The sequence below is a fragment of the Hyperolius riggenbachi genome, chromosome 4, assembly GCF_040937935.1.
Source record: "Hyperolius riggenbachi isolate aHypRig1 chromosome 4, aHypRig1.pri, whole genome shotgun sequence".
Taxonomy (NCBI): domain Eukaryota; kingdom Metazoa; phylum Chordata; class Amphibia; order Anura; family Hyperoliidae; genus Hyperolius; species Hyperolius riggenbachi.
Window position 1 is genome coordinate 166,443,306 of NC_090649.1, and position 26,620 is coordinate 166,469,925.

Consider the following 26,620-nt stretch of genomic DNA (forward strand, 5'->3'; position numbering starts at 1 on the left):
ACTGGGATCACCAGGGCAGGAGGCAGCCTGTATAATACACTTTGTATACATTACAAAGTGTATTATACACTTTGTAGCGGCGATCGCGGGGTTAACATCCCGCCGGCGCTTCCGTATGGCCGGCGGGATGTTACGGCGGGTGGGCGGAGCCAGTTGCCGGGGGAAGCGCGCGTCATCAATGACGCGATCGCTCCCCCGGCATGCCTAAAAGACGCGCCGCCTGAAGGCGTATTGCGGTCCTTTAGGCGTCCACTTTGCCGCCGCCCATGGGCTGTGGGCGGTCGGCAAGTGGTTAAAACAATTGGTTGTGTGAAAAAAAAAATTATATCGATAAATATCAAAATTGTCTTTTTTTCTATGAAAAATCGATCAGAAAGGTTAGAAAAATCAGATAATTTGTGTCAGAAATTAAATGGAGTGTAAAGGATTGTATAAAAGTCATTCAACCTAATTTTAATTTACATTCAAGAATAAAGAACATTTCTCAAAGTGACACCTTAAATAAAATGCATTTCTTCAAGGTCATAAATGTAGTGTTGCTGATTGAAATACATTTTCTAAGGTTGTTTGTGTTGTGCACCTTTATACGTAGCAGTGATGGCACAGAGCACATCATACATATAAATGAAAATATATATTATTGCATCTAATTTATCTTTTGATCATTTTTGTCATGATTGTGCCAAAATGAACATAGGTGTGTGGTACATTGGTCACAAAAGTAATTTTTCATTCAAGGGGGGGGGAAAAAAATGTAAAAAAAAAAAAATGTAAAAAAAAAAATTACAAAATTGTAATGTGTGTGGCCACCAGAATAAAACCATACACTACCACCATGCAGGGGTACCAAATAGGTGTTTCAGTTGTATTGAGAAATTGGGCAAAGAGGAGCCAGCTCTCCGTCTTCCAGGGAAAGTGATGTCAGCACAGTCCCAGCTCCAGAAAGGTGGAAAAAACAAAAGTTTTGTAAAAGCAATACCTTTTAATGGCTAACTGATAGAGTTAAATTATGGCTTTCTGGCATCTAGTCACCTTCTTCAGGCATATTTCCAAATGTTTGCTGAAGTAAAACACTACCTACATAATTTCTTTGGCTAACACAGTACAGAAACTTTTTTGCTACATAGCATTCAATGAAATAAAGCAGACCTACACCCAATTTCCAAGGCTGCATATAATGATTTAACAAGTATTAAGAAGCAAGACTTAAAGGACAGCTGTAGTGAGAAGTATATGGAGGCTGCCATATGCATTTCCTGTTTAACAATAACAGTAACCTAGCAGCTCTGTTGATCTATTTGGCTGCAGCAGTGTCTGAATTATACCAGAAACAAGCATGCAGCTAATTTTGTCAGATCTGACAATAATGTTAGAAACCACTAATCTGCTGCATGCTTGTTGCGGGTCTATGGCTAAAAGTATGAGAGACAGAAGATCAGCGGGGCTGCCAGGCAACAGGTATTGCTTAAAAGGAAACAAATATGGCAGCCTCCATCGCCCTCTTACTTCAGTTGTCCTTTAAAAATGGAGGTATTACAAGAGTGCAGCTTTTATTTAATTTGAATGATGCAATACACACATTTTTTATTTAACATTTTTATTGATAAAATACGTAATATAAGTTAAGCAATCACACTAGTACAACATTTTTATATACACTTGTGGATCCTGCTAAGAAGGTAGGTTTTGTAAGCAGCTGTCACATAAAAGTTTAAACGACATAAAAAAAAAAAAGGGTGTGCTATGCAGCCATCAGGAAGTCATGAAAGCTTACATGTGCTGCACTATCGTGTGTCACGCTCTTTATTATAAACATACACCCACTATTCACAGGTAAACAACTTTATATAGAGCTGGCTGGCATTTCAAGTGTTGTCTTTGATCCAACGCCTTAGGAAATTATTGCAGTTTGTGAGATTATTGCAGTTTTAAGTTTGAAACAGTGATAGTGCATATGGTGGACCCAATGCTGCAGAGTTTTGATAGACTGCAGAATGTACGAATGAATGAATGAATGAATGAATGAATGAATGAACCAACGAACTAACAGACTAAAGGGGCCCATACACTCAGCCGATTTTCTGGCCGACAGATCGATTGCAAATCGGTTGGCCAATCGACCGATCGATGGCCGATTTTGATCGATTTAGATGGATTTCCATCGAACTGGCAGGGTGGAAAATTTAGGTCGATCTGATGAGATTGCTTATCAGTTTGCATTGGCCTTAATGGAAATCTGATGGCAAAAAAATGCCATCAGAAAAATGCCATCAGATCGAATTTCAATAGATTTTAAACTGAAATCTATTGGAATTCTATCCTGGTAAAAAATGTTCTAAAAACGCATCAGATAGATCATCAGATGCATTTCTTATCTATCTGTTGCCAATCTGACGAGTGTATGGGCACCTTTATGCTTGATTATCACAGAATCCCTCATTTTATTGCTAGGTAACGTTCAGAATGAAACCAGCAAATATTAGATCAAGAAGGAAATACAAAATGTTTAGGGATAGAAACCGATAGGTCAATGAGATGCTAAAAGTTGTTCTGGGCCAATTAAATGCACTTCCCAATTCCAATTGCAGCATACTTTTTGCATTAACCTTTTCCAATCCAATTTCTGGATCACCACATCCCCCTAGCACTTACTTTTCTCCGGTTGTGCGTTGGGGGTGTGGGTAATCCATAAAACTGCTGCTCCCGCCCCAGGGATCTGTAAGGGCTGCGCCTCCTTGTTTCAAATGAGCATCATTGTAAGAAGTAAAAGAACATTATACTGCTTTCTTGTCCAGAGGAGCACACTGGTGTTTTGGATTGCATCAATTGTCAATTTGTGTCAGGATGCAGCGATTACTCATAAGACACCCCAACTCCTCAAAAAAAAATTAGCATGGGGCTCGCCATATGTTTGGTAAATTATACTCACCTTCACCCAACACCACTTACCCACATAGCAGGGTAGCGCAGCGGAGCAGTGTAATATTTACCTGCTCCAGTGATGCATTGTGTCTCGTCTGTTTTTCCTGGAAGTGCCTCCATACCTCCCTTTCCCAATCATGTGACATGCCTCAGTAGTCAGAGGTATGCTCTATAGAGCCTGTGGCGGTCAGGAAAATCAGAGAAGCATGAACCAATTCTGGAGCAGGTAAAAATTAAACGGCTTCATTGCGCTGCTCTGCAGAAGGAGGAGCAGGCCCCCCATGGTTGCTATAGTTACGCCACTTTGTTTTTAGACTGTTCAATAAATGTTAAATCTTCTTAAAACATTTGGCCAGTGACTTAGGTGGTTATAGATTCTGGCCCCTTACTTGATTGAGTTTGACACCCTTTCTCTAGAGTGGGGATGATCACAGATACGCAAATTGTTCTGAGTTGATGCAAATTTATGCAAATTCTTATGCAAATATAATCAACTTGAAAATGGACCAATCAATTTAAACCTGGGTTTAAACTGATTGAAAATGAACCAAATCAATTTAAACCCAGGATTAAAATGGATTGGTCCATTTTTAAGCTGCATACATTTGCAAAATTTCAGAACAATTTGCAGCTCAATCATTCCTACTCTAGAGCAAGGTCGTGACCTGGCATCAGTGGAAGGGGGAGGAGCTGGTGTGGGCTAGTGCGCTGTACCTCCACCCCCAGTGTAATTACGCAGCGTGGTGCTGGAAGGGATTAAAAAAAAAAATTTGTCCAACACTTTGATCCACATAGGACGCATTTAGATTTCTCACAAGAGGTGCCGGATCTAAAAAAATTGGTATTACGTGGCACAGCGGTGAAGGACGACTTAGTCCCACACTTAGATCTGAAGGGGCTGAAGCTGGGCCAGACTTTATCCGACAACAGCGCCACCTAGGGGCAGACCTTTTTCCTATGTCAGAACATGTCTGGCATCGGACCCAAGTAGGAAAAGGCCAATGTTGGACTTGGATTTGCATACATGCCAGATTAAATTTACATCTCACTACCCATCTGTAGTTATGAGAAAGTAAATAATGACTGATAACTTCTACCCATTAATGGACCTCTTCTCAAAAGACACAACAGGCTTTTTCAGACGTTATGTAAGACCCTCCATGTGGGTTTGGGATTAACTTTCGACAAGCTGCAAGTATGGGGAGGTGGTCATTCTCTCCATAGTTTATACTGTATATAAAATTATTATTGCTATAATTTCTGGAAATTATACTCTAAGCAGGCCAGTGCTGGAAAGAGCAAAGATGACATATTCAAGTGAAAGCAGTTACTTCTATGTAAAAAGGGTGTTATGCTTTAGAAAGCAATACAATAGGCCCACATTATGAAGAAGCCCTGAGGATAGAGGAATGCCAATACTGCCCATAGTAACCAGTCAGATCCTAATGAACATTCTCTTAGTACATGTTACACAACAAAAGTGAATACTTGATTGGTCGCTCAGTAGTTTTCAAAAATCATCCCTGATATTTGCATTCATGCAAAATAGGAAAAAAAAACAACGAAAAAAAAAAACAAGCCACACTCACACGCACTAATGTGTCTTCTATTTCAGACAAACTGTATATGATTTTCATATTTTTTTGCAAACAAGCCAACTGCATCCCTACGTTTTACATGCATTGGCCAACAAGCCTATTGCATCTCTATGCTTTGTATGCAACATGTATAAGTATTTAGTGCAGCTGAAATCAGTGTTTAACACATTTTCAGAGTCCACTGTGCCAAATGACAGCAGTAGGAGCAACACAGTCTTCTGTTCAGCAGTTTATGTTATGGCTGAAACACCATGTTGTCCTTCCTCTTTGTCCATTCACATTGAAAGCATCCAGTACCGGAAGAAGCAGGTCTTATAAGGAATTATGGAGGCATACTGATTCTGAAGATGGAATGCAGAAGTATATCAGCTCATTAGGGCTACAGTGCTTTCATGCTGCCCTCCAAAGATTTCAGAGAAAAACTCCATAGCCAGACGAACATGAATAGGAATGAAAACATAGGAACTGTATATCACCATAGCAATGGCTGTCAGTAGGACTGTGTTGAAGATGGACTTTTCCCAGGGTTCTAGGACATAGCTGCAGGTTATAAGGAGATACTGGTAGTACAGCCAGGAAAGGTAGTCTTTGATACGCTTCATGTCCATCATTGTGCATACAGTGGTGGATTCAATGCTGAAGAATAGAAAACAGTGTTAACAAGCAAAGATAATGAAACGTCAATATGGCCTAGCAAAATGAAGTGTTCTGTATGGACATTCAGGTACTTTTATATTGGGTGTGCTAAAGCTTTGCAATGGTAAATATGTGAGGCGAATGAGCAGGAAAAAAAAACAAAAAAAAAAAAAACGACAAAACAAACACATATACATTTAAACACATATAAACAATCCCCTCATTAGAGAAGGCTTAAACTTAAAGAGAATCTGTACTCTAAAATTCTTACAATAAAAAGCATACCATTCTATTCATTATGTTCTCCTGGGCCCCTCTGTGCTGTTTCTGCCTCTCCCTGCTGCAATCCTGGCTTGTAATTGTCATTTTTATCCAGGGTTTACAAACAAAAGACATAGCAAGTGATACGCTGAGAAGAGCTGAGTGTGTGAGTCATACAGAGTGTGAAGGGGGCCTGGAGAGGGTGTGTACAGCTTCTAGCCAATCACAAGCAGCACAGCACATTCCAGCTTGACTGCCTCAGCCCAACAGACCCGACTGAGGAGAGAAGATTAGGTCATATAACAGAGTTAATACAGCCACTGTGCAAGTAGTAAAGGCTGCAGTTAGAGCACATTAGAACAGGTATAGGAACTTATAGGATAGAAGAAATAAGGATGAAAATTTTGCTACAGAGTCTCTTTAACTAACTGCACCAGGTATAGTATAATCACGCCCTGGAAAACTTCACTTGAAGTCCCAGGGACGCGATAATTAGTCAATGGGAGTGGGCGGCCGCCTGCTCCAGCGTGCGCTACCGTTACCGCCGGTTAGCGGGGACATCAATGAATGGGAACACATTAATCTAAGTCCCCGATTCAATGAATGCCGGCGTCTATGAGACGCCTGCATTCATTGTATCTTCCTGTTACTGTGCACACATACATTTCTCTCCCACATTCCCCCACAGTACCCAAACACACACACATACATACATACATACATACATACATACATACATACATACCAAAAGTTTGGACAAACCTTCTCATTCAAAGAGTTTTCTTTATTTTCATGACTATGAACATTGTAGAATCTTACTGAAGGCATCCAAACTATGAATTAACACATGTGGAAGTATAGTACATAACCAGAAAGTGTGAACCAACTGAATATATGTCATATTCTACGTTCTGCATAGTTACCATTTGCTTTGATTACTGCTTTGTACACTCTTGGCATTCTCTCGATGGGCTTCAAGAGGTAGTCACCTGAAATGGTCTTCCAACAGTCTTGAAGGAGTTCCCAGAGATGCTTAGCACTTGTTGGCCCTTTTGCCTTCACTCTGCGGTCCAGCTTACCCCAAACCATCTCGATTGGGTTCAGGTCTGGTGACTGGAGGCCAGGTCATCTGGCGCAGCACCCCATCACACTCCTTCCTGGTCAAATAGCCTGGAGGTGTGTTTGGGGTCATTGTCCTGTTGAAAAATAAATGATGGTCCAACTAAACGCAAACCGGATGGAATAGCATGCCGCTGCAAGATGCTGTGGTAGCCATGCTGGTTCAGTATGCCTTCAATTTTGAATAAATCCCCAACAGTGTCACCAGCAAAGCACCCCCACACCAGTACACCTCCTCCTCCATGCTTCACGGTATGAACCAGGCATGTAGAGTCCATCCGTTCACCTTTTCTGCGTCGCACAAAGACACAGTGGTTGGAGCCAAAGATCTCAAATTTGAACTCATCAGACCAAAGCACAGATTTCCACTGGTCTAATGTCTATTCCTTGTGTTCTTTAGCCCAAACAAGTCTCTTCTGCCTGTTGCCTGTCCTTAGCAGTGGTTTCCTAGCAGATATTCTACCATGAAGGCCTGATTCACATAGTCTCCTCTTAACAGTTGTTCTAGAGATGTGTCTGATGCTAGAACTCTGTGTGGCATTGACCTGTTCTCTAATCTGAGCTGCTGTTAACCTGCAATTTCTGAGGTTGGTGACTCGGATGAACTTATCCTCCGCAGCAGAGGTAACTCTTGGTCTTCCTTTCCTGGGGCGGTCCACATGTGAGCCAGATTCTTTGTAGCCTTTGATTGTTTTTGAAACTGCACTTGGGGACACTTTCAAAGTTTTCCCAATTTTTCGGACGGACTGACCTTCATTTCTTAAAGTAATGATGGCCACTCGTTTTTCTTAGAATTTGTATTATGGCAATAAAAAAGCAGCTAACAGTCTATTCAGTAGGACTATCAGCTGTGTATCCACCTGACTTCTCCACAACGCAACTGATGGTCCCAACCCCATTTATAAGGCAAGAAATCCCACTTATTAAACCTGACAGGGCACGCCTGTGAAGTGAAAACCATTTCAGGTGAATATCTCTTGAAGTTCATCAAGAGAATGCCAAGAGTGTGCAAAGCAGTAATCAAAGCAAAAAGGTGTCTACTTTGAAGAACCTAGAATATGACATTTTCAGTTGTTTCACACTTTTTGGTTATGTTCTATACTTCCACATGTGTTAATTCATAGTTTGGATGCCTTCATTGTGAATGTACAATGTTCAAAGTCATGAAAATAAAGAAAACGCTTTGAATGAGAAGGTGTGACATATACATACATATATACATACATACATACATACATATATACATATATATATATATATATATACACACACACACACACACACACACACACACACACACACACACACACACACATTAAAATACATAAATAGTTGCCTTAGGGACTGAACTTTTTTTAATAGGCATGTGAAGAGGGTATAAAACTGATTTTTTAATTTGCGGGCTTAGAATTAGTGATGGACGCAAAACTGAAAGAATGCACCTTTATTTCCAAATTAAATTTTGGCGCCATACATTGTACTATGGAAATATTTTGAATGTTGCAATAACCGGGACAAATGGGAAAATAAAATACTTCTTAGCATAATTTACCTCCCAAAGAAAGCCTAATTGGTGGCGAAAAAAACAAGATATACATCAAGTCGTAATTAAGTTATTGGCGAAAGAATGGGAGGAGCGCTGACAGGTGAAAATTGCTCTGGTCCTAAAGGGGTAAAAACCTTCAGTGGTCAAGTGGTTAATATACTATTTAACTTCTGTCAAATGAAATCAAATCTGTGCAAATAAACTACTGTGCAAGATAAACACCTTACTGTAACAGCACTAGTTCCTCACATGAACTTTATTAAACTTTACAACGTATGGTTTTGTTTATGCATAGATCCAATTCCAATTAGTGTTGCAATAAAATGAATACGCGCAATGTGCTTTAACAAAAGTAATGATTCACTCATAAAAATGAGAATGAATGAATTATGATTAATTATGATCTCTGAAAAACATATGCATCTGGAAGGGGGACCATTTTCTAAGATGGCTATGAGCAATGGGTTTTGTAACGTGGAACAACTAAAATTACTACTTTTTTTAATTGGGAGCAAAACTTTTGGTGGAAATAGCATGTACAGTACAGCAATAAAGGGGCCACCCATAGAAATGGTGGAGGCTTGGCCTGGATAGCCTCTGTTAGGGTCCAGAGGGGGAATCAGATATCTACTGGCAGCTCGAATAATTGAGGTGGTGGTGGATAGAGAAATTACCATGTCCCATTTGGATTTGCTGGGGCACTTCAAAATAAGATTTTATTTTAACCGTTTTAAAAACAAAACAAAAACACATTGGAGAAAATGGGAAGGTCAAACAGATATATCATTTTTTCAAATTTTAGTTAGTTAGTTAAAATAAAGAGCGCAACTGGAAAGTGGTCCAAATACCCTTTACAGTATGAAATGCCTGGTTTGATGGCAGACAAGACTGTAGGCTATGGTTATGAATCAGTGGAGCAAAATGCATTTTCTAAAAAAGTCACTAAAAAAGACATGCCCAGTGAAAATAAATCAGATCACATGAATAAGGATGATCAATAAAGATGCAAATTATTTCTCTTACAATTCAAAACTTCATGTAACTTTAAAAACTGCTTGAACTTAAAAAAAAAATGGCAGAAAATTATTCTGATTGGCCCAAATTCAAGCTGAATATAATTTACATGAAATTTGGATGTTACAAGAAATTCTTAGCATCTGATTGATCATCCCTACACAGGAATTGCTTTGCAGAAGCATGTGACCTCCCAAACAGCAATCTGGACAATCAAATGGCATTTGTTATTGGATTGGAGGAAAGGCTTAAGGTGCGTACACACGTGACTATAGTCGTTTGAAACGATCGTTCCCCGATCATTTCAAACAACGATCGTTTGAAAAAAAAGCTGCCAACGACTATTAAGTCTAATGACGGACGAGCTAGATCGTTCAAAACGAACTATCTAGCTTGGCGGATTTTTCCCAACGACGATCATTTGCAAAAGTAGTACATCGTTGGAAACGGTCGTTTGTACTAGGCGTGACATGCGCATTTCACTATTTCTCCATGGAACTTTTCATTTTTATGCGCAAGCGCAATAGTTGCTTTAAGTGATGTAACGTTCGTTTTAACAATCAGATCGTTACACACCTTTTAAAACCAACTTTACTTAGGTCGTTCTTTCTTCAATTAAAAGTTTGTTCGTCGTTCATTACGAACGATCGTTGTCGCATGTGTGTACGTAGCTTTAGCCAAAATGTTGCTAACACTAGTGATGAAGAGGCAGGTGTGTATAGAACAAGGAAGACCATCTTTCATTTAATTCTATACATCAGAGGATTACAGAGATATTGATCCACCGCCTAATAGGGACAGGAATTCAAACAGATTTATTTTCCTTTTGAACCAATGCAGTTTGACTGGCTGTCCTGCTGATCTTCTGCCTATAATACTTTTAGCCATAGACCCTGAATAAGCATGCAAGTCAGATGTTTGACTGCATTTGCCACATGGTTGTGTTAGGTATGCGATTCAGATATTACTGATGTATTAAAGATTAGCAGGATGCCAGGCAACTGGTATTGTTTTAAAGGAAAAGGGTGCAAAATGTATTTCCTTTTAAAAGGGACTCCGGCCAGTACTTCAAAGTACTTAAAGATGCATACCATTCTGCAGCTTGTGCTCTCCTCTTTCATTTGATGCCGTTCTACACCAAATAGTTTTCGTTTGATTTCAATTTAAAAATCGCGGACACCATCTTGGCTATGTAATAACTTCCGGGTCACCGCTGTCCAGAGGAGTATTCCTCTCTGTTAGAGAAGTGGATCACTGAATGAAGCAGGAAGAGGAAGTGACACGCATGGCCATTGAACAAGTGAAGGAAGCAGGAAGAGAAAGTTGCATGCATGGCCATTGCAAGAGGCTCCTCCAGAGGGATCATAACAGGACTTTGTATGAAGTCGTCTGGCCCCATGCATTTTATAGCGGCAATACCAGGGGGAGTTTGGATAAAGCAAGTGGCTGGTAAGTGTGCTCACGCATTTAATTGTTCGTGGGTATGCTTAAAAGGAGAACTGTAGAGAGAGGTGTATGGAGGCTGCCATATTTATTTCCATTTAAGCAATATCAGTTACCTGGATATCCTGCTGACCCTCTGCCTCTAATGCTTTCAGCCATAGACCCTGAACAAGCATGCAGCATATCAGGTTTTTCTGACAATTTTGACAGATATGACAAGATTAGCTGCATGCTTGTTTCTGGTGTGATTCAGCCACTACTTCAGCCAAATAGATCAGCAGGGCTGCCAGGCAACTGGTATTGCTTAAAAGGAAAAATATGGCAGCCTTCATATACCTCTCACTACAGTTTAAACTTTAAAGGCATACCCATGAGAGGTGCTTGGAGTCCCTTTAAGTCTTGTCCTTTAAATGATAGTCATGTGTTTAGACTTACAGCCTTCCTTGTAAAAAATATTTGAATAAACACATGCTTTTAAATGGAAAGTACCATTGTCTCACACGGGCAATCCAGACAACGCATATGATAAAAAAAACAAACACAACCACAAAAAATAAATAAATCTATTATACAGTTCCCTTTCCTAGACACAGGAACATCAGTAAAAGAAGTACTACTGGTAAACAGAAAAAAAAAAGTGGAGGACAAACATGTATGAGAAAAATGTTGACTGGCCTAAAGTTTCCTCTATTTTGGTCCCTTTTTGAACTAGTTTTTCAGGAAATAGCCATTCTTCAACAATGCCACAGGCTTCTTACAAGAGGGCTGCAGCCAAATTAAAAGGACAACTAAAATTCTAAATGTGACATATTTCCAGTAATTACTAGCAAATAGCAATACAAAAGCTTTATTTTCATCTTTTCATGTTTTATATGAAGAAAAGGACATTTACAGAGAACAGTTCTCACTGTGGGCATTACTATGGACTACTATGCCCAGCACATCCAGCATACAAAAACAATCTTCACTGGCTCAATACTGTGACTGGCATCTGTTCAGAATGATAGAAAGCAGAAATATAGCTTCAGATGTGTGTAAATCATCATCAGCTGAAGCTCTGTGTTCCTGTCTTTGTGCGTCTCTCTGCCACGCAGTCTAAAGTAAACAGCTCACAGCCAGGTTACAGTTCAGCTCTGCCCCCCCCCCCCCCCCCCCCCCCCCATACAAAATAGCTGGTAAACAAGGCTTTTTTTCATAAAGGCTGTGCTGAGAGACCTCTGAAAAGCATTTCAGTGTTGCTGGCTAGAAGCTCTATAGGTATGTGGAGTTTAATTTGTCTGGAGCTTGCTTCTCTGCTCACTGCAGAAGTCTGTTATCAGCACCTGTATTGCTGGCTTCTGCAACAGCAGACTGCCCTGCATTATTGATTAACTACTCTGATCAGGCTAAATAATCAATAGTCTAGGGCACTCGGGTATTACAGCAGCCAGTGCACATGGCTACTAATGACAGGCAACTTCTGCAACACTAAAAACATTCTGCCACCTCCCCCTGTTGTCCCAGCTGCAGTACAGAGGAGTGAAGGGGGAGAGGTGCTACATCTAGTACAGTAAGTGACAGTCCCCTGCACTGCCTGCTGCTAGTTTCCCGAATTTTGGCCAAACTATGAAAAAAGGTCCCAGGCGGAAGAACACAGTGACTGAGCACCACAATGGCACCCCTAGCTATGGCTACACCCGGTGCTGTGAGCACCTGCAGCCTTGTGGTAGGTACACCACAAGGCTCCCTTTGTTGCCTCTGGTCCCTGTAATCACTCCTTCAAAAATTTTCAGACAAGAAACAGGCTTGCTTTGACGTTCCCTCCCACTCCCTCCTCATCACTGACCAGGGTAACAAGGGGAGAAAGCAGAACACACACAAAAGGTATGTCGATCCAGCATGAACATACTTCTGTGCTTAGCTTAGGTAGCTTCGTCTCTGGTCAGGTACAAAGTATACCTCAAGAGTAAAAAAAAAAAAAAAAAGAAGTTAAAAACTGACCTGTGCCACAAAATGCAGGATTTGTTGGTTAGCCACGCCCATGTCCTGAAAAACGGCCGTGGCAGTTTTCTGCCCTTGCAAAAGCTGTTATGAGATTGTGTCATCTGTGGGTGGGAAGGGTCTCTCAGAGCAGCACAGTAGGTGTAGTCTGGGAGATATTGTGCTTCTACCTGTGCCACTGAGCCAGCCTATCACAGAGAGGAGAAGAGGAGAAGAGGTAAAGAGGTAAGTAGTGGAGTGTCAGCCACATCATAAGGTCTTGGTGCTACCCTACTGCTTAATACACAAATAAACTGTTGCTGCATTGGGTGAAAAAAAAGGGGGGGGTACAGTCATAGTAGTATAATTTTGGAATACATAGTTTAGTCCCACTTTAACCAACTCTGCACATTAATGAGCACACTGTTTTCTAGCTGTTACTTGCAACCTGGAATGTGGAAAACAGCAATGGAAGTGGCACATGGGGACTGCATCAGAATTTGCTTGTCTAAAGGTGGCCACTTATGATCCAACCTTTTTCATCCAATCTTACCATTTCTATGTAATATAAGGGAACTTCCTAAATTATCCATTCAATGTATTTACTCAATTTACCCTTATACTACATATATTTGGTAAGATTGGATGAAAAAGATTGGCCCATTAGTGGTCTTGCCTTTAAGGGTTTTCACCATTACGAATATACGAGATGATGTAATTCTATATCTGTAAACAAAGGTGTGTGTTTCAACTGCCAGAATATTATAGCTAAAACCCACAATCATAAAAGCAGCACACGTATGTGCATTTCTGTGCACTGCTCTCCAAGTTAGATGATTAGTATTTTCTAGAAGGTATTACATGATCAAGAAACCTGAAGTGCTACAGAACAAAAAGGTATTACATTACTGAATGCAGTTAGCCTAATATCTATATTGCGTGGCTGCTGCCTCATAATGAGCCAATCAGAGCAGCCACACTACACACATCTGATACCCTCCCACAGGATGTCATAAACCATTACAAACACTGAAACAAGTACACCTAGGTTTCCTCTGCAGTGTAAGTGGGTTGTAAAACAAAGGACCAGATTGTGTCATCAGCATTTTACTATCCTCGTAGGCTAAATTATACTCTGGATAATATATCAGCAACCAAATTTCTCTATTAAAATGAGACATTTAGACAATGCAGCTGTTTTATGGCATGCAACAAGTTCATTTAATGAAATAGTGCATACAAGAGAGGAGTGTACATACTTTTAGGATAACTTTGCTGTTAATTTTTTTTTTTTTTTTTTTTTTTTAAAGGACACCTTCCATGTACATGGGGAGTTGTGCAATCCTACCGCACTTCCCATGCCTCGGCACTCCGTCCAATTCTCCTCGTTCCCCACCCTGGTTGGCGCAGTCGGACATGATCAGTATATCTGCTTGGGCACCTTATGACCACTTTCCCTGGCAACTCCATACGATGTGACTGCGCACGGCTGCAAGGCGCCCTAGCGAATATACTTCGGATGTGCAGTGTAGTATATCCAAGTCGAAGATCACCAACCATGCTAACCAGTAGCCGTGAGCACAAATTGCACAGAGACGCAGTTTTGCATCGAAATTTGCAATTACAATGGGAAATCATAATGCAAAATTTCGGGGGAAAATTGTAATTAATTTTGCCTGAAATTATAATCATTTGTAATTCCACGTAATTTTTTGTGTAATTTTGTGCCGACTTTAGCAGTTAATAGCAAAGCCCCTGTACACACACACACACACACACACACACACACACACACACCTTTTTTAAACCGATTTAGAGCTAAAGTATCCTTTGAAAAGGTAGAATAAAATTATCCATGTACGGTGACAGCCCACACTGCCCAGGGTGAGTATACTACTGTAACCCATAGCAACCAGGGTGTAAAGCAGGTCTTTTTGGCATCTGCTTCGTACTGCGTAGGGTAGCACCGAACTTTGGCGCAGCTATAGCAGTAACGCTGTAATCCATTGCATTCAAACAGTTCGGAGGGGGAATAGTATTTAACACCCGCCCCTCCTCCTGTTGTGCAGCAACAGGGTGCGCCATCATTCAGCTCACCCTGCATCAAAAAAAAACCCTGCGAAAAAATGCCATGAATGCACCTTGGTACATATACATATCCAGAGTACATACACTCAGAGTCGGGACAAGGTCCTCCAGCACCCAAGGCTGAGACACCAAAAAGCACCCCTCCAGCCCTCCCACCCCAGCCATCAGCCATCACACTGATTGCTATTAGACTAAGAGGTGCCTCAGGGCCCCCAACAGCTTAATCTCTAGTTGTCGGTCTTGCAGTCACTGCTTTAATCTCAATAGGTGGATGATATCTCAGTGAGTTGTGCGCCCCCTCCTACACTGCGGACTGAGGCTGGAGCCTCTCCTGCCTCTGCCGGGCCCTGCATACACTGCTGTAAGCCATACTGGATATGAGAGTTTAGCTTTTACTTTTCGGTTGCATTAAATGGAGGTCTGTTCATTGATGAACACTGTACTCTTTAAGTACATTTTAATTTCTGAATCAAATAATCCTGACAGTGGAAAATGATCAGGATAATGAAAACAAACACAAGAATCTTTTAAAGTACATTATGCGGACAGATATGAAAGCATTAACATAACAGTAGAGTTGGGCCGAACGGTTCGCCTGCGAACGGTTCCATGCGAACTTCAGTGGTTCGCGTTCGCGTCCCGCAGGCGAACCTTTGCGGAAGTTCGGTTCGCCCCATAATGCACATGGAGGGTCAACTTTGACCCTCTACATCACAGTCAGCAGGCCCAGTGTAGCCAATTAGGCTACACTAGCCCCTGGAGCCCCACCCCCCCTTATATAAGGCAGGCAGCGGCGGCCATTACGGTCACTCGTGTGCTGCCTGCGTTAGTGAGAGTAGGGCGAGCTGCTGCAGACTGTCTCTCAGGGAAAGATTAGTTAGCATCAATACATATACAACCAGGGAATCTTCATGTGCTTATATTCACTTTATTCTAGACCTGCAAAATCTATTACCGAAACAGTGGTACACAAACATTTAAAACATCCTAAAAACATGATCTGACACTGGAGCTGTTGCTATGTACAATCCCACTGTCCCTGTGATGGTTTGTGCCGTCTCAATCGCCCAGCCTCAGCCTATGCAATTGGATCGGTTACCCAATCACTATTGGACATGTGTGGGCCCTCCACCGGCGCACACCACGAGGCCTCCGCATGCAATCTGTATCGTGCACTGTAACTGACCGCCGGCCGGCTAGCTGATGGACTTCTCTAACACAGTTCATCAAAAGACAATTACGATACTTCTGGCAATTCTTCTGGGGGACACCATTCCTGTTGCAACAGCCAACAGCCCTCTCACTTGCTGTATGTACCGCCTTGTTAGTGTCCTGTGTGACGTCATTACCCGGCAACTTGTCATATGTTTTATCCACCCCACAGGGCTGCACAATGAACAGATGAACTTTTGAATATGGTTTACTCACAACCTTCACGCAGTAATGCGCTCTTCCGAGGGAGCTTCGCTCAGGGCTCCTGGAGTTGCGGATGCCCGACGCAATTTTGCATCACCTCTCGGCGTCTCTCTGCACCGGCTGCATCTCATAATCTCGCGTAGGTTCCTGGCGTGGCCCGGCGTCCTGGGATTGTGAGCGCTCACATGTGTCAGTCAGGCCCCGCCCGCTGACGCGTTTCGCCCCGCCCACGGGGCTTTCTCAAAACGAAATGGGGATGGAGTTCCCTTCGGCAGTGTGGCCTTATAGACCCGTCCCTCCCAGTTGAAAGGTCATCCTGGCCACAATACCGCCATCTTTATTCTGGTAAGAGAGGGCAAATCAGCGGAGCTTTCGAGCACTAGATCACACATCAGTTATTTCTTCATTAGAAGTTATTGGTCCCATACATTCTTTTCATTTTCCATCTACATCATCTTTCGATAAAATTCCCTCACTTTAGTTCAGAAAATACACCATATTCAGATCAGAGTTCAGACCTTCTGGGATCCTTGTTCCCAAACGATAGATCCAAGTTGCTTCTATTTTGTATAATTCATTCTCTATGTCACCTCCTCTGTGTGACACTTTTTGTTTTATAATTCCCTTAAAACGTAGCCCAGATGGATCTTTGTTATGATAGCGGGCAAAATGGGTCCCCAGAGGGCTGTCCTTTTCCGCTTTTTCAATGTTTTTCACAGGTTCCCCTATTCTTGTACCAAGTCGTCGTTTCGTTTTGCCAACATATAGTAAATTACACGGGCATTTAATACAGTACACCACCCTTTCTGAATTGCAATTAATATTATCTCTAATATCAAATTCTCTCGTACCCTTTGCATTTGTAAACGTTTTTGATCTCTCTACTAGCCCACATACATTACAAAATCACCACAGCTAAACATTCCAAATTTTTGAGGGAATTTGTTTAACCATGTGTCTTTTGTTTTACTCAAAAATTCTGATCTCACCAACTCATTTTTTAAGTTCCTCGCCTTTCTGGCTGTCATATAGGGTCTTTCGCCTACCAAATTCTTGATGCGTTTATCAACCAACAAAATCCCCCAATGTTTCTGTAACACTTTCTGCAATGCATACCAATGGGCCCCATATGTAGTTACAAATCTAATAGGGTCATTCTTTTCCCCCCCAACTGTCAATTTTTTACGTGGTGATCGCCCTGTTCTTAATTCATCCCTATTTTTTTCCAACATTTTTTCAAATTCCAACTCGACCAACTCTTCAGGATAACCTCTCTCAAATAGCCTCTGGCTCAACTCATGGCCTTCTCTCACAAAATCCTCGTCCAAAGTACAATTTCTTCTATGTCTGTAGAACTGTCCCCTAGGCACAGCTTTTCTCTGTGACACCAAGTGATGACTCGAGTAATGTAGCAATGTGTTTCCTGCTGTCGGTTTCCTAAATGTAGTCGTCACCAACCTTCCATTTTCCTTTCTAATTTTTAAATCCAGGAATGATAACTCCTTATCACTCCAATCATATGTAAATTTAAGGTTTCTCTCGTTGGTTCCCAACCCCTCAATGAACCTCCTTAACTGCTCACTGGTGCCTCGCCAGACCAGGAGCACGTCGTCTATGAACCTCAACCATAAGCGAACGTGCCTCTGGAAGAGGTCCATGGGGTACACATCCTGCCGCTCCCACTGCCCCAGGTGTAAACAAGCGTAGGCAGGGGCACAGGATGCCCCCATCGACGTGCCCCTGGTCTGGCGATAAAAGCGCCCATCGAAGCAGAAGCAATTGTACTCCAGGACTAACTGTAAGGCCTCCACCACAAACTCATTGTGGAGTGCGGAATCCGGGTAGTACTCACCAAGGAAGAAGGCCACTGCAGCCAATCCCACCTCATGGGGAATTGAAGTATACAGGCCCTCGACATCCACACTCACCACCAATTCCTCCTCACCGACAGGGAGACCTTCCAGGACGGCCAAAACGTCACCTGTATCCCTAACAAACGAGGGTAGGCCTTCCACCAAAGGCTTTAGTTTTCCATCCAGAAACTTACCAAGTCTCTCCAATGGACCATCAATACCTGACACAATTGGCCGCCCCGGCGGTTTCTCCCTGTCCTTATGTATCTTAGGAATTATGTAGAATATCGGGGCCTTAAAAGTATTTACGCTGCAAAACTCGGCCTCCCTCCTCGTGAGCACCCCCATCTCCTTCCCCAAATCCACAATCGAGTTAACTTTGGTTTTAATTGCCAAAAATGGATTTTCTCTTAATCTCAGATATGTACTTTGATCGTTCAACAATCTAAGACACTCATTTTTATAATACTCTGCAGTGAGGATGACCACATTACCTCCCTTATCACTAGCACGAATCACAATATCATCTTTTCTTTTTAAGAATTCCAATGCCTCTCTTTCACCAGGGGAGAGGTTGTCACTTCTTGCGGTTCTTTTCGGGGTCCAATTTATTTTTTCTAAATCTCTTTGGACAAGATCTCTAAAGGTCTTCAGTTTATAGTTTAATTGGGGCATAAATCGAGATTTTTTCCTTACATTCAATGGACAGGGATTGAGATGTTCTACCTCACTTATGGGCCCCCCAGCATTCTCCCTTCCTCCTTCATCCCAAAGGGACTCCAGAGCTCTCAAGGCATCACGATCCTGCACTGACATCTGTCCCACACAGGTATTCACTTCCTGTGGTGCCTCCCCACTAATCTCTCCCTCTCCCTGTTCCTCAAACATTAACTTAAGGGCAACTCTTCTCAAAAAGAAGGTAAGATCTTTAAAAACACTGAATTCATCCCCACCACAAAATGGTGCAAATGAAAGACCTCTCTTTAATAACTTCTGACAGTCATCCGTTAGGGCAATATCTGTCAAATTAATGACATCATTGTTTAGACCTAGATTGTCCCTTACTTCTGTCCCCTCACTGGCTGTACTCTTTTCTTCACTTCTTTCTGGCTGTCTTTTTGTGTTTTCAATATACCCTTTGCCCCCACTTCCTGATCCTCCTCTTCTTCCTCTTCTCCTTCTACCTCCTCCTCCTTGTCCTGATCTAAAAAAATGACTCCACCTTTTCCTGAACCTGCCTCCCCTTTATCCTCCCCCTCTTTTTTCTTTCTCCATTGTCTACTTCTAGACCTGCTCCTTGGTCTACCTCTCTGACATTCAAAAAACTCTCCTTTGTTCCATGATTTCACATCCTCATTGAATTTTTGTAGTTTTTCCTTTTTTATTTTCTCCTGATTTTTCTCCACATCAAACTTTAATTGTTTATTTAATTTTTCAAATTTTGAGTGTTTCTGGAACAGATCTAGTTTCCCTTTGCTTACTTCTATCTCTCCGTTCAATTCACCCAATTGCAATTCTTCCTCTTCCACTATCATCTTCATAATTGTTAAACCTCTCACAATACAGTCCTCTTTCCATTTGACCATGAATCGCTCTGTCTGTAGGTGTTCTGCTGGTATAATCCGCTCCCTAAGACCCCAGGGAATAACTCGCTCTTTGATGTAGAATTTCAAAGTTGAAATATCCCACTTCCTCCTTAAAGATTTTATCTGCAACTTTTTGTGTTCTCTAAACAAGGGTTCTACCTCATCTGTCTCTCCCGAGCCCCTATTATGACTGACAGTCATAATAGGGGCTCGGGAGAGACAGATGAGGTAGAACCCTTGTTTAGAGAACACAAAAAGTTGCAGATAAAATCTTTAAGGAGGAAGTGGGATATTTCAACTTTGAAATTCTACATCAAAGAGCGAGTTATTCCCTGGGGTCTTAGGGAGCGGATTATACCAGCAGAACACCTACAGACAGAGCGATTCATGGTCAAATGGAAAGAGGACTGTATTGTGAGAGGTTTAACAATTATGAAGATGATAGTGGAAGAGGAAGAATTGCAATTGGGTGAATTGAACGGAGAGATAGAAGTAAGCAAAGGGAAACTAGATCTGTTCCAGAAACACTCAAAATTTGAAAAATTAAATAAACAATTAAAGTTTGATGTGGAGAAAAATCAGGAGAAAATAAAAAAGGAAAAACTACAAAAATTCAATGAGGATGTGAAATCATGGAACAAAGGAGAGTTTTTTGAATGTCAGAGAGGTAGACCAAGGAGCAGGTCTAGAAGTAGACAATGGAGAAAGAAAAAAGAGGGGGAGGATAAAGGGGAGGCAGGTTCAGGAAAAGGTGGAGTCATTTTTTTAGATCAGGACAAGGAGGAGGAGGTAGAAGGAGAAGAGGAAGAAGAGGAGGATCAGGAAGTGGGGGCAAAGGGTATATTGAAAACACAAAAAGACAGCCAGAAAGAAGTGAAGAAAAGAGTACAGCCAGTGAGGGGACAGAAGTAAGGGACAATCTAGGTCTAAACAATGATGTCATTAATTTGACAGATATTGCCCTAACGGATGACTGTCAGAAGTTATTAAAGAGAGGTCTTTCATTTGCACCATTTTGTGGTGGGGATGAATTCAGTGTTTTTAAAGATCTTACCTTCTTTTTGAGAAGAGTTGCCCTTAAGTTAATGTTTGAGGAACAGGGAGAGGGAGAGATTAGTGGGGAGGCACCACAGGAAGTGAATACCTGTGTGGGACAGATGTCAGTGCAGGATCGTGATGCCTTGAGAGCTCTGGAGTCCCTTTGGGATGAAGGAGGAAGGGAGAATGCTGGGGGGCCCATAAGTGAGGTAGAACATCTCAATCCCTGTCCATTGAATGTAAGGAAAAAATCTCGATTTATGCCCCAATTAAACTATAAACTGAAGACCTTTAGAGATCTTGTCCAAAGAGATTTAGAAAAAATAAATTGGACCCCGAAAAGAACCGCAAGAAGTGACAACCTCTCCCCTGGTGAAAGAGAGGCATTGGAATTCTTAAAAAGAAAAGATGATATTGTGATTCGTGCTAGTGATAAGGGAGGTAATGTGGTCATCCTCACTGCAGAGTATTATAAAAATGAGTGTCTTAGATTGTTGAACGATCAAAGTACATATCTGAGATTAAGAGAAAATCCATTTTTGGCAATTAAAACCAAAGTTAACTCGATTGTGGATTTGGGGAAGGAGATGGGGGTGCTCACGAGGAGGGAGGCCGAGTTTTGCAGCGTAAATACTTTTAAGGCCCCGATATTCTACATAATTCCTAAGATACATAAGGACAGGGAGAAACCGCCGGGGCGGCCAATTGTGTCAGGTATTGATGGTCCATTGGAGAGACTTGGTAAGTTTCTGGATGGAAAACTAAAGCCTTTGGTGGAAGGCCTACCCTCGTTTGTTAGGGATACAGGTGACGTTTTGGCCGTCCTGGAAGGTCTCCCTGTCGGTGAGGAGGAATTGGTGGTGAGTGTGGATGTCGAGGGCCTGTATACTTCAATTCCCCATGAGGTGGGATTGGCTGCAGTGGCCTTCTTCCTTGGTGAGTACTACCCGGATTCCGCACTCCACAATGAGTTTGTGGTGGAGGCCTTACAGTTAGTCCTGGAGTACAATTGCTTCTGCTTCGATGGGCGCTTTTATCGCCAGACCAGGGGCACGTCGATGGGGGCATCCTGTGCCCCTGCCTACGCTTGTTTACACCTGGGGCAGTGGGAGCGGCAGGATGTGTACCCCATGGACCTCTTCCAGAGGCACGTTCGCTTATGGTTGAGGTTCATAGACGACGTGCTCCTGGTCTGGCGAGGCACCAGTGAGCAGTTAAGGAGGTTCATTGAGGGGTTGGGAACCAACGAGAGAAACCTTAAATTTACATATGATTGGAGTGATAAGGAGTTATCATTCCTGGATTTAAAAATTAGAAAGGAAAATGGAAGGTTGGTGACGACTACATTTAGGAAACCGACAGCAGGAAACACATTGCTACATTACTCGAGTCATCACTTGGTGTCACAGAGAAAAGCTGTGCCTAGGGGACAGTTCTACAGACATAGAAGAAATTGTACTTTGGACGAGGATTTTGTGAGAGAAGGCCATGAGTTGAGCCAGAGGCTATTTGAGAGAGGTTATCCTGAAGAGTTGGTCGAGTTGGAATTTGAAAAAATGTTGGAAAAAAATAGGGATGAATTAAGAACAGGGCGATCACCACGTAAAAAATTGACAGTTGGGGGGGAAAAGAATGACCCTATTAGATTTGTAACTACATATGGGGCCCATTGGTATGCATTGCAGAAAGTGTTACAGAAACATTGGGGGATTTTGTTGGTTGATAAACGCATCAAGAATTTGGTAGGCGAAAGACCCTATATGACAGCCAGAAAGGCGAGGAACTTAAAAAATGAGTTGGTGAGATCAGAATTTTTGAGTAAAACAAAAGACACATGGTTAAACAAATTCCCTCAAAAATTTGGAATGTTTAGCTGTGGTGATTGTAATGTATGTGGGCTAGTAGAGAGATCAAAAACGTTTACAAATGCAAAGGGTACGAGAGAATTTGATATTAGAGATAATATTAATTGCAATTCAGAAAGGGTGGTGTACTGTATTAAATGCCCGTGTAATTTACTATATGTTGGCAAAACAAAACGACGACTTGGTACAAGAATAGGGGAACATGTGAAAAACATTGAAAAAGCGGAAAAGGACAGCCCTCTGGGGACCCATTTTGCCCGCTATCATAACAAAGATCCATCTGGGCTACGTTTTAAGGGAATTATAAAACAAAAAGTGTCACACAGAGGAGGTGACATAGAGAATGAATTATACAAAATAGAAGCAACTTGGATCTATCGTTTGGGAACAAGGATCCCAGAAGGTCTGAACTCTGATCTGAATATGGTGTATTTTCTGAACTAAAGTGAGGGAATTTTATCGAAAGATGATGTAGATGGAAAATGAAAAGAATGTATGGGACCAATAACTTCTAATGAAGAAATAACTGATGTGTGATCTAGTGCTCGAAAGCTCCGCTGATTTGCCCTCTCTTACCAGAATAAAGATGGCGGTATTGTGGCCAGGATGACCTTTCAACTGGGAGGGACGGGTCTATAAGGCCACACTGCCGAAGGGAACTCCATCCCCATTTCGTTTTGAGAAAGCCCCGTGGGCGGGGCGAAACGCGTCAGCGGGCGGGGCCTGACTGACACATGTGAGCGCTCACAATCCCGGGACGCCGGGCCACGCCAGGAACCTACGCGAGATTATGAGATGCAGCCGGTGCAGAGAGACGCCGAGAGGTGATGCAAAATTGCGTCGGGCATTCGCAACTCCAGGAGCCCTGAGCGAAGCTCCCTCGGAAGAGCGCATTACTGCGTGAAGGTTGTGAGTAAACCATATTCAAAAGTTCATCTGTTCATTGTGCAGCCCTGTGGGGTGGATAAAACATATGACAAGTTGCCGGGTAATGACGTCACACAGGACACTAACAAGGCGGTACATACAGCAAGTGAGAGGGCTGTTGGCTGTTGCAACAGGAATGGTGTCCCCCAGAAGAATTGCCAGAAGTATCGTAATTGTCTTTTGATGAACTGTGTTAGAGAAGTCCATCAGCTAGCCGGCCGGCGGTCAGTTACAGTGCACGATACAGATTGCATGCGGAGGCCTCGTGGTGTGCGCCGGTGGAGGGCCCACACATGTCCAATAGTGATTGGGTAACCGATCCAATTGCATAGGCTGAGGCTGGGCGATTGAGACGGCACAAACCATCACAGGGACAGTGGGATTGTACATAGCAACAGCTCCAGTGTCAGATCATGTTTTTAGGATGTTTTAAATGTTTGTGTACCACTGTTTCGGTAATAGATTTTGCAGGTCTAGAATAAAGTGAATATAAGCACATGAAGATTCCCTGGTTGTATATGTATTGATGCTATAATAGTCTGGTACCAGAGTATCTCCTCATATGAGTTGTGCTAATTATAAACATGTGGCCGCCTAAATTGTTTTGGAGTAAATGAAAGATTAGTTAGGCTTAACTTGTTCCTGTCTGGCTGCATACCTGTTCTGTGAACCCACCACTGCATACCTGTGCTGTGAACCCACCACTGCATACCTGTGCTGTGAACCCACCACTGCATACCTGTGCTGTGAACCCACCACTGCATACCTGTGCTGTAAACCCACCACTGCATACCTGTTCAGTGAACCCGCCACTGCATACCTGTTCAGTGGACCCGCCACTGCATACCTGTTCAGTGGACCCGCCACTGTATACCTGTTCAGTGGACCCGCCACTGTATACCTGTTCAGTGGACCCGCCACTGTATACCTGTTCATTGAACCCACCACTGCATACCTGTTCATTGAACCCACCACTGCATACCTGTTCATTGAACCCACCACTGCATACCTGTGCTGTGAACCCACCACTGCATACCTGTGCTGTGAACCCACCACTGCATACCTGTGCTGTGAACCCACCACTGCATACCTGTGCTGTGAACCCACCACTGCATACCTGTGCTGTGAACCTGCCACTGCATACCTGTTCTGTTCAGTGAACCCGCCACTGCATACCTGTTCATTGAACCCACCACTGCATACCTGTTCATTGAACCCACCACTGCATACCTGTTCATTGAACCCACCACTGCATACCTGTTCATTGAACCCACCACTGCATACCTGTGCTGTGAACCCACCACTGCATACCTGTGCTGTGAACCCACCACTGCATACCTGTGCTGTGAACCCACCACTGCATACCTGTGCTGTGAACCCACCACTGCATACCTGTTCTGTGAACCCACCACTGCATACCTGTTGTGTTCAGTGAACCTGCCACTGCATACCTGTTCTGTGAACCCGCCACTCCTGTTCTGTTTAGTGAACCCGCCACTGTATACCTGTTCTGTTTAGTGAACCCGCCACTGTATACCTGTTCTGTTCAGTGGACCCGCCACTGTATACCTGTTCAGTGAACCCGCCACTGCATACCTGTTCTGTTCAGTCGTCCCGCCACTGTATACCTGTTCAGTGAACCCGCCACTGCATACCTGTTGTGTTCAGTGAACCTGCCACTGCATACCTGTTCTGTGAACCCGGCACTGTATACCTGTTCTGTTTAGTGAACCCGCCACTGCATACCTGTTCTGTTCAGTGGACCCGCCACTGTATACCTGTTCAGTGAACCCGCCACTGCATACCTGTTCTGTTCAGTGGACCCGCCACTGTATACCTGTTCAGTGAACCCGCCACTGCATACCTGTTGTGTTCAGTGAACCTGCCACTGCATACCTGTTCTGTGAACCCGCCACTGTATACCTGTTCTGTTTAGTGAACCCGCCACTGCATACCTGTTCTGTTCAGTGAACCCGCCACTGTATACCTGTTGTGTTCAGTGAACCTGCCACTGCATACCTGTTCTGTGAACCCGCCACTGTATACCTGTTCTGTTCAGTGAACCCACCGCATCAGTGCGCATACCTGTGCAGTTAAGTGAACCCACCTACCTACGTGAGTGCACACAGTGTGATATACCACTCCGTGCATACCTGATATGGACAAAACAGGTAGAGGAAGAGGTAGTGCCAGAGCCAGAGGAAGGCCACCCGGCAGGTCTGCGCGAGGTCGTGTAAATGTAATTTCGTGTGGACCTGGCCCACAGTACAGTGCTCGGAAGAAGGCACGTCCCATCACCTCCCAAGATTGTCAGGACGTGGTTGAGTATTTAGCGACACAGAACACCTCATCTTGCTCAGCCACCAGCGCTACTACTAGCACCACTTCCGCTGCATTTGACACTTCGCAAGAATTATTTAGTGTTGAAATCACTGATGCACAGCCATTGTTGTTACAGCCAGATGAATTTTCACCAGCTCATATTTGAGTTACCCGGCAACACTATGGATGTAACGTGTAAGGAGGATGAAGGACCTACTGATGGTGCATGTTTGGATTTGTCTGAGGCAAGCGAAGCTGGGCAGGATGATTACGATGAGGACGATGATAGGGATCCTCTGTATGTTCCCAATAGAGGAGATGAAGAGGGGGACAGTTCAGAGGGGGAGTCAGAGAGTAGTAGGAGGAGAGAAGTTGCTGAAAGAAGCTGGGGCAGCTCTTCGTCAGAAACAGCTGGTGGCAGAGTCCGGCACCATGTATCGCCACCTATGTACAGCCAGCCAACTTGCCCTTCAGCATCAGCTGCTGAGGTCCCCATAGTGCCCACATCCCAGGGTGGCTCAGCGGTGTGGAAATTTTTTAATGTCTGTGCCTCAGATCGGACCAAAGCCATCTGTTCGCTCTGCCAACAAAAATTGAGCCGTGGAAAGGCCAACACTCACGTAGGGACAAGTGCCTTACGAAGGCACCTGGAGAAAAGGCACAAACAGCAATGGGATGGCCACCTGAGCAAAAGCAGCAGCAGCACACAAAAGCAAAGCCACCCTCCTTCTCCTCTTCCTCCTCCATCAGGTGCATTATCTGCTTCTGCCACTTTCTCCCTTCCACCTTCACAGGCACCCTCCTCCACTCCGCCTCTGCCCTTGAGCGGTTCCTGCTCCTCTGCCCACAGCAGCAGTCAGGTGTCCGTGAAGGAAATGTTTGAGCGGAAGAAGCCAATTTCGGCCTGTCACCCCCTTGCCCGGCGTCTGACAGCTGGCGTGGCGGAACTGTTAGCTCGGCAGCTGTTACCATACCGGCTGGTGGACTCTGAGGCCTTCCGTAAATTTGTGGCCATCGGAACACCGCA

At 43.2% G+C, this 26,620-nt stretch overlaps 1 protein-coding gene across 5 annotated transcripts in view; it reads right to left on the minus strand.

The window, feature by feature from the left end:
• Positions 1 to 1,586: 1,586 nt before the first annotated feature.
• The window catches only part of SPTSSB (serine palmitoyltransferase small subunit B), a 60,765-nt gene continuing 35,731 nt past the window's right edge, over positions 1,587 to 26,620 (minus strand). For 4 of the 5 annotated variants that reach the window (XM_068280940.1, XM_068280938.1, XM_068280937.1 and 1 more), the window contains exons 3-4: positions 12,520 to 12,707; positions 1,587 to 5,156 (exon numbers count right to left, since the gene is read on the minus strand). In XM_068280940.1, the coding sequence (XP_068137041.1) occupies positions 4,886 to 5,156; positions 12,520 to 12,623 (375 nt within the window). In that variant the 5' untranslated portion in view covers positions 12,624 to 12,707 and the 3' untranslated portion in view covers positions 1,587 to 4,885. The remainder of the gene's footprint in view (positions 5,157 to 12,519; positions 12,708 to 26,620) is intronic. The other variant, XM_068280941.1, reaches the window with a different exon arrangement.